Source organism: Frankliniella occidentalis, unplaced genomic scaffold (genome assembly GCF_000697945.3).
Source record: "Frankliniella occidentalis isolate FOCC.00 unplaced genomic scaffold, Focc_3.1 Scaffold17, whole genome shotgun sequence".
NCBI lineage: Eukaryota > Metazoa > Arthropoda > Insecta > Thysanoptera > Thripidae > Frankliniella > Frankliniella occidentalis.
Genome location: NW_026267147.1, coordinates 336,886 through 345,483, shown reverse-complemented (window position 1 = coordinate 345,483; position 8,598 = coordinate 336,886). Strand labels below are relative to the sequence as shown.

Here is an 8,598-nt window from a genome sequence, read left to right as displayed (position 1 = left end):
GGGGAGGACGCGAAAAATAAAGTTGTCATCAGAGCTGGGGAATAAGCCATACCGGCTAGTGCCCATTAGCACGGAAATCACCGGGCCTGCTCGGCCTGCCGGTGGTCGCCACGCACTTCTGCAAAAGGCCGGACTTGAAGCATGACGCGTCGCTAAATACATAAAACGCATTTGATATCTGAGCGGGCCGGTTGTCTGGGGCACCGCGTCAGGTCGGGAGCCGCACCCGCGGCCCGTGCTTGGGCGCGCTGACGCGTGAGTATGACCCAGATAACAGGCCGGTGCGAGCCGCCCCAGCGGCCCGATCCCTGCGCACGTACGGGGTACAGGCGCACGGGGCGCACGTACGGGCGGGTGCAAAACCACGGGTGCACGGACTATGATGACCAAGCACCGACTGACCACTGTTCAACTTCAGCAAAACAATGCTGTGCAGACGCTTTGCAAGTTGAAAAGAATTCGGATGCTTTGTGGACTACAAAGCATTGCTTTGCGGTTTTTGCAAAGCACTGCTATGTAATTACAAAAGTATTCATTGACTTCGCATATCTACAAGGCAGGACTTCGTATCACAGGTGCACCGCACGCTGCGCCAACACACACAGGACAGGTACATGTGTATGGGGAGGGGGCGTTGACGTAGGCAAGGACGTCCGAGTATCTTCAATTCAACAGCTTTCTCAGAATAAGTCGCTTAAAAGATAAAAGCTGGGGCGCTTCTCTCCCACACACATGCATGCGTTCCCAAACAAGCAGATAAAAGGTAAAAAGGGCGGCCACACTCGACAGCTATGCAACAGAGTCCCCTCGACCAGCCAACGAAACTCCCCCTTAGGTTTTCGCACAGCCCGCGTAGCTGACAGCCCACACCGACCTATCCACCGTCCGGAGCGCAGACGGCGCAAATGGTTAAGCGGCAGCTCGTCTACCCCTCTCTCATGTCGCCCAGTGACACGCCATTACAGTTTAAAACTGCAATTTTTAAGTACGACGTCGACTTTTGTGATAATAATTTTAGTCCTTGTTGAACAGTGTGGAGGCGGCGTCCAGTGTGACGATTAGATAGGCCCGGAAGAATTACCAGATAACGATTAACTGAGAGCTGAGCCAAAATAATGGCACTAAGCGAAGAAGTAATGAGCATACTCTAAGTAGCAGGATGCAAAATCTCCAACAGGAGGGGCGGTGCAATAATAGGGAAAGGGGAGGAAAGAGGAAAGAGGGAATTATAGTGGAGGCTTCGTAGAAAAAATCGTACAAGTGAGCTTTAGTAGTACACAGGGGTAAGCGGGTGTGGGTTGAAAAAGAATAAGGGAGAATTATGGGGTGAAAAAAGCACCCGTCCGTCCGTCTCAAAATTGCCCTTTCCAATTAAGAGTGCATGTAAGTTGCAACTTGCATGTGTTCAACTACGTAGTAGCACACTTTTTAGAGTTCAAACCGGTACTTGTGCACTTACAAGTGTGCAACTGCCCTTTTTAACACCTCCCACGCAGCGTCCAATCTGAGTAAGTGTTCAACAGACGAGTTGCACACTTAACTAGTGTAGCTCCCGAATTGAATACTTGAAAATGCGCAAGAACGGAGTTGAGTACTATTAAGTGTCAAGGAGTTGCTCACTTAGTATAGCAGTGTAGTGAGTACTCATTACTTGAATCGATACATTTGAGAAACCGAATCATTTTGTCGGGGATCGGAGACGCGAGTGCCAGATTTTTCCCTCCACTGCTTGCCCTATCTAGAGGTAGGGTTCAGAAGCCCTATTAATCTGGCTAGCGATAGCACCGTTTTGGATGGGCAATCATAGTCCAGCCTAGCGACACCAGCAGGGCACAGTATGGTAAAAAGTTAAACCTTGAAAATAGTAGAATATACTTCAAAATACAAACGAGCAGGCAACAACTGACTAGAATATCTCTACCTCCTGCTTCCTCTCCTCTCCTCGTCATCATACAAGCGTGCGGCTAGCGCGCTGCCACAGGGTTTCAGACTCGGTTTCGGATGTATTTGGCTAGAGTTGAAACAGCCCTATAGACACTTAAATTGTGCAGAACTGCAAATATATTTCCAAATTTGTTCATAATTGCTCTTTCAAGTACACACAAGGGAAGAGTGTACTACACTGTAAATGGGTTGGCGTCTTTTGACGCCAAAATATTGGCGTCCTATAACGCCAAATCCGAAGACACTAAAGTTTGACGTCTTAAGACGCCAAATTTTGGCCTTCTTTAACGCCAAGAATTAGCGTCTTATGACGCCAAAATTTGGCGTTCTATAGAGGACGCCAATATTTTGGCATCATAATACGCCGACCCATTTACAGTGTATGTACACAGTTGTTTACAGTGTGGTATTTCAGGCGTTCAACGGGGAAATACTTGTAAGAAGTTACCGTGTCGCATATTTTACAACAGTTTGAATGCAAATATGAATAATTTCAAGGAAACTATCTCAAAGGGATGCCTTCTAAGTTTAACTTGAAGATATGTTTTCCTTTGAAAGTGTTCAGTTTTTGGCACTAAACTTGCAAAATATTATCTCTCCACTGAAGCACTTGCGACATGGTGCTAAACACTTTCAAGTTCCAAGTTTAACACTTGCAATGTCAGCATGTTTCCGTGAACAATTATTGTAATCGCGACATGGATTTTTTAATGGACTTAACTTACAAAAACAAAACAGCAACGAGATATACGAATCAAATTTTTAAAAGATTTGGCATGAGTGGGGGTGCACCACGCGGAATAGTCACCAAGATAACAAACTGCGGGGAGTTTAAGGTACTTGTAATTTGTACATCAAAAGCGAGCCGCAGCGACTCCCGTACCCCAAAGAAAGGGTGACCAAGAGTTAGCAATGCAATGGGAGCAGCCACAAGTGCGCGGTGCAGTCGTTACTCCATGAGGTTGAACAAAAATGTGTGTTCGACCACCCTGATAGCCAGTTTACATGCCATATGTACAGCCAAAATTACCAATGCGGTCCTCGTAGAGAAACAGTCTGCAATCCGCGCATGCGAAACTGCATTTGTTCACTATGCCTCATGGAAGAGAGCACTTCGAAGTCATTAATCTGATGTTGTGATAAGATATGCCAACAAATCAGCGTTTGGCAGGAGACATGCCATGCACAAATGCACGTTCGCTTATGTCAGAGGGAGTCTGCAACAGACGGCGTGGTCCCTTCATTGAATAGCCAAGCAAATGGTATCATCGAACGTTAGATTGCAAAACCTTTACCCCATGGTTTCATTCTTAACGAAGCTGATATCATGGAAGTCTCACTTCTGATCGTTGCACTTCTCTCCAGTGGCCCTTGTTACGGAGAAATGTTGGCGGTATGTTTATGATGTTCCATAAGGTCCTACATCTATGAATGCTTAAATTCTTCGCACAGCGTTTCTAAAGATCAAAAATATTGTTATAAACATTTTACGGCTTGCCCCGTGACAGGGCCCGTACTCAATTATCCCAGAACGCGCTGAAGCGTGCCCGGAGGGGATCCTAGATTTGCCTTTCCCAATCGACTTCCATCTTACGCGCGACCGTCATAATCAGAACATTTGGTTCGTGTATGCAAACATGTCTTCGTTTGCTACACTGAACGACGAGAAGGAGGTAAGCGTGGGCCAGCAACACCGTTTGGTCATTTTTAGGCAGTACACCGAGCAGGAATCATAACTGAATCTATTTCCGAGTAAAGGAACCTATATGACTGCAACGAGCACAGGGTGCACAATGTGCACCGTGTCTCTAAAAGTTAGGTAAACGAGCAAGTAAAGTAATTGCTTTATTTTCAAGGCACATCTCGCCTTTGCTTCATGGAGCTCACGCGGCGGGTGGAAGGAGAACGCTTTGACGATGAAGTTCAAGCGTCCATGTACGCAGTGCAAACAGTACCTTCCAGGGGTTTGGAGCGGTGTCATGTCGGTACTGGAGTCATCAACTAAAGCCACAGATTGTCCGTTCCCGCCGGTAAGTTCACGATTAGCTCTTTGTGACCACTGAGGACACTGTAAACTCTCTTTGCTTGCCACCATTTTTCATTTCTTCGTGCATGTCAAATAGTATACTTTATCAAGAAATTCAATTATATATATTTATTATGTCAAAAATGTTACAAAGAGGCCTCGGCAAAACCTGGCAAAACCACGCGTGACGAACGGACGTTCGTACGCCTTTTTTCGCGGTCTTTTGTCTATGTAGGTACCTTCGAACAGACTTCGAATTCTGAAAGTGAACTCAACGATTTAAGAATCTAGCTGCGGATTCATTATGGTTTTCAACCACGTTGTAAACCATGATTTGTTCTAAATCGACAGCCCTTCAAACTTACGTGACGAACAAACGTATTAAAGGAGTGTTTCTTTACATGGTGTTACTAATCTTTAAAAATATGCCAATTCGAAACGTATGAGTTTCGGACAAAATTCCCTGCTGATGTTGTGCCAACACTACCCCGGTGGCATTTTTGATTCCGACATGGTCAGTAACCTGCAAATAAATGTGAGGTGTCCGTTACGCACAGACAAAAAACGTGACGCACGGACACACAAGCAAAATCAACCATTTTTCACCCTGAAAACGAAGTCAATTGTTAGGTCAGCCAACATTGCCTATTAGTAGAAAGCTGTATCAAGGAACAGGCCGAAAGATATTTTCTAATTTTATTAATGGCTGATTGGGAGGTCATTTTAAAATAATGATGTTTTTGAAGAAAATTCAAATTATTTCAGACACTAGAAGAGATACGCCGACACGGTTGAAATTTTTGCCTAAGGCGTCTAAATGACGTGTTTAGTAAAGGGCCACCTTTGGTTTTCCGTATTTTCAGATTTCAGATGCGTGTAACACATTTAATCATTTTTTACAGTAGACCTCACTAGGTAAAAGTGAACCACTATCGAAATTATGTTTGGTATACACTAAGGATACTAAGAATATTTTTTTCGGCAAGATTCAGTGAATAACATTTTTTTTTAACTACTTGTGTGTTCTTGTGGTTTTGACCGCCTCGAACATGCATGTAATACCAAATTCAACAAGGAGAAAAAAGGCCACAAAGACGGGAAAAAATGAGCTGTGATAGGTAATTAGTTAACTGACGGTGTGACAAAAATATCACCTGTAAGTGGTCGTTCACATATTACGTGACTTTTTGACCCCCTCCCCCCATGTCACGCACCGTCACAAAAGGCGTCACTTTGTAATTGCAAAGTAAATGCTTCGTAGTTACAAAGGATCAAAATACTTCGCAGTTCTGCAAAGCGAATGCTTTGTAGGAATTTAACACTAACAGTGCCCGTGCCCCCCCCCCCCACACACACACACACATATTACGGAATGTCACGCTATCAACACCCCACACCCCCCTAAGCATTTTAATAGAAAATCAGATTATTGGCAGGCAAATTATGAGGCCGCAATATTGCAGTGAAAATTTAGAACTCGTATTATAGAAATCTTTTAACGGTCCCGTGTACGCTACTTGTTATGTTTCAGGGAATATACACCATTAACAATGTTTCGTCCGCATCAATAGCACCACCAAAGGCAGTACCAGTATTCTTCTATGGAAAGTGGCGAGTTGACATCAAAGCTGTTGATGCAAAAGCCGGCAGGGTTTGTGCATGTTTTCGTGTATTCGCACAGACTGTACCAAGGACTGTATCGAAAACAAGCTAAACATCAACAAAATTAAATAGCAGCAGACCAGTACGTGCATTTGAATAAAAGAAAAAGAACAGTGGAGTGTTAATCTTGGTATAGTGATGCTAATCATCACATTTAGCTTAACCCTACAACAACAACACGCACTTACTGGATTTTGTATCTTTAATCCGCACGGATTCTAACAAATCAAATTGTTTGCACACATTTCAGAACTGTAAAAAAATTGGAGTCTAATACGGAACGACCTACGGCGTTTTTGGAGATGCTCCTCTTAGTCACTGCACCTACAGAGCGCGGAGTACGGTGTCGCTATAGCACCGGAAAGCCCAGGTTTTACAGCCGAGTGTACGAATACGGTTCCACTGTAGACAGTTTTCACCAGTTTTTCCTGTACGGTGGCCCTGCACATTGCTCCTGGTACCAAATTTTACCCATTGAAACTACAGCAATACTGTTTTTCGAATAACAGACGTTGCTGGAAAATAATAAGCGGTCGAAGCTGTCATTTTTCCTGTCATAGTTTTTTGCAACGTGCGTTATTTTGAATTTTTATGTGCAATTCTTTGTCCAAAATCAACGATTTTTGCGCAAAAATTAGTACGAAACAAAACACTAGGTTTGAGTTGAGTTAGTGCGAACATTTGCACAAAAACATAAAATACATTTAGCGAGGCAGAGATTAGGGTTGTTCATTTCCGGCACAACCTCTGCCGTCAGCTGGGGTACATGAACATGTGCTTCCTCGCGTTCCCTCCCTCGAAGCCCGCGCGGGAGCTTTAGTCGCACTTATTGTGTCAGGCACGTCAGGTAGTAGTTCGCGACTCGAAGTCACAGTGCGCGACGCAGACAGGTATCCCGCGATAGACAAGTACCACATCCGTTTTACAAATTCCGACAGATAATGGCATCGTTCGTGAGGCACCATAATCGCAGAAAAAAACTAAGAGGCAGCTGCGCTAGGAGCCAGGCACGGTCGGCCTTCACACCTCAATCACGTGGATGGCAAAGAGTTCACGTTTTATTATTTTACAACGGATGAAAGGACCGTGGACTGTTAACGAGAGCGCGACCGCGTCCCTCCCTTAGCGTTCTATCGTCATGTCACTCGCGTTGACAGTCGCGGACGCCACACTCCCCACCTCTCTGGAACTCTGCAAGGTCAGAAAGTTAGGTACATAAAGTGCGTACCGAGCCGGAACAGGCACGCCACGCAAATTCAGGAGCAAATCGCAGGGGGGGGGGGGGGAAACATACCTCAAATGTATAGGGAAAACTGTTCCAAGAATCCGAGTGACAAACTTGAACCCACAGTGCACCTGAAATCTCTTGAAGTAGTGCGGTCGTAATGTGTTCGTACATGTACGATATAATTTGTACCTTACCAACTGCAAAATGGGTTCAACAAGAACAACCTCCACCTCTTGCTTGTAATTCCATTCCAAGTCGATACGCAGTGCAAGTAAATTTACAACTTTGAATTGTAATTGTACGACATCTCTCGTGGAAAATTTTCCTGTACCCCGTCCGACAACTTTTCAGTGGTTAAGCTGGCCCGAAAGAAGAGAAAATTTGTTCTCACCCCCGAGCGGGGGGAGATTATTCTTATTTCGCCCAAACTGGCTGATGCTCTCTACTGTAAATTTTTGGGGGAATTTCAACATCATACGCAGGTATAGAAAATTTCCCATACGTCGTATGGGACGTGAAAATTGCCATAAATGTGTAGGAATTTTCATGTACTGCAAGGCATGTATAGGAAAATCCCTAAATGTGTGGGAAAATGCCACATTTGTCTCGTATATTTTCCTAAACTCTGTTGCAAGTACAATTTACTATGCATGTATAGTGAATCTCATTTTCAATTGTGACTTTAGCCACAGCTGCACGAGGAATCCCCAAGTGTATTGGGGAAATGACACAATTATCCAGTATATTTCCAACACGTTATGGGAAGTGAAATTTTTCTATGTACGTAGTAAAACTCCTTTCAAGTATTCTGAAACTGAGGCATATTTCTGGAGGAGCAGGTAGCACCTTCACCGAGTCGAGTAGGATAAACAGATCGTCCAGAATGTACGCCCGTTTTCGGCAAATAATGGGAGCTTGGCGCCTGCGAACCGCAGGGTGGGCCAGCCCGCAGTACACACATGTACTGCAGGCAAGGTGTTGCATACCTACCAGGCGTTGTGGTAGCCTATGTATACATACATTAGCCTGCACTCTAAAAGTAGGGGGAGGGGGGGGGGGCAGTGCTGACTCACAAGTGACACAAGTGACTCAAGTGCGGCGCGGAGAACGGCCATAGGGCGCGAGGTCCACTGGGTAGTCCAAGGAGCAGAGCGATGACAGCTCACACAGCACAGACGTTGCAGCCTGTCTGCGATTATTAGACAGTCCCCTACCTGAAGGTAAGGGATTTCCCGTTTTGATAAAGATTGCCGTTGTTACAAAATCATAGTGCGAAAAAAACGGGAAATATTCGGCAATCTTTCTAAATTGCGGGAAACTTTTACCTATGCGGGTACAGACAGCAACAAGAGACTCTAAAGAAGTGCACCAACATTCAGTGTGTACTCGCGTGGCCCAGGCCAGCAGAAGCCTCTCTTCGACCCGTCCCTGTTTCCCCTTCGCACTCCTACGTGACAAGACATCGCAGCGTAGAAGCCCACAATCCCGGGTGCCACAACAGCGTCACAACGACGCCGCAGGACCCTCCCCCCGCCCCTCCCTCCCCCTGAGCCGCAGTAAAATTCCGGGTCCGGCTCCGGTCAGAGCAGAGGCCAAGGGGCACAAAGTGGCGGCAAACGACGCGTGTAAACCCAGTGGGAAAAGGGGGAGGGGAAAGGAGGAGCACTCACACGTGAGTATGGGCGTAATCACCTCTCAGCAACAAACAGCCCCTCTCCCCGCCCTTCTCCTACTCTCC

The 8,598-nt window shown here is 45.6% G+C and overlaps 2 protein-coding genes across 3 annotated transcripts in view; one reads left to right on the top strand and one right to left on the bottom strand.

Moving 5' to 3' along the window:
- The window catches only part of LOC113206988 (beta-1,4-mannosyltransferase egh), a 46,355-nt gene that overhangs the window by 35,391 nt on the left and 2,366 nt on the right, over nt 1-8,598 (bottom strand). The gene's annotated exons all lie outside the window — the stretch shown is intronic.
- Nucleotides 3,107-6,178, top strand: LOC113206992 (uncharacterized). Of its 2 annotated transcripts, none has more exons than XM_052264269.1 (5): nt 3,107-3,337; nt 3,453-3,617; nt 3,801-3,974; nt 5,502-5,621; nt 5,883-6,178. In XM_052264269.1, exons 1-5 carry the CDS (start codon nt 3,272-3,274, stop codon nt 5,904-5,906), a joined length of 549 nt encoding a protein of 182 aa, XP_052120229.1. In that variant the 5' UTR covers nt 3,107-3,271; the 3' UTR covers nt 5,907-6,178. The 2 variants fall into 2 exon arrangements, with proteins under 2 accessions (XP_052120229.1, XP_026279104.1); XM_026423319.2 differs by having other exon boundaries at nt 3,109-3,337; nt 5,502-5,714.

Bases quoted from the DNA above. Each gene is read 5' to 3' on its own strand.
- LOC113206992 (XM_026423319.2), top strand. From the start codon at position 3,272: ATGGAAGTCTCACTTCTGATCGTTGCACTTCTCTCCAGTGGCCCTTGT. The intron at 3,338-3,452 runs GTATGTTTATGA...GCCCCGTGACAG, and splicing joins GTTACGGAGAAATGTTGGCG to GGCCCGTACTCAATTATCCC. The intron at 3,975-5,501 runs GTAAGTTCACGA...GTTATGTTTCAG, and splicing joins CAGATTGTCCGTTCCCGCCG to GGAATATACACCATTAACAA.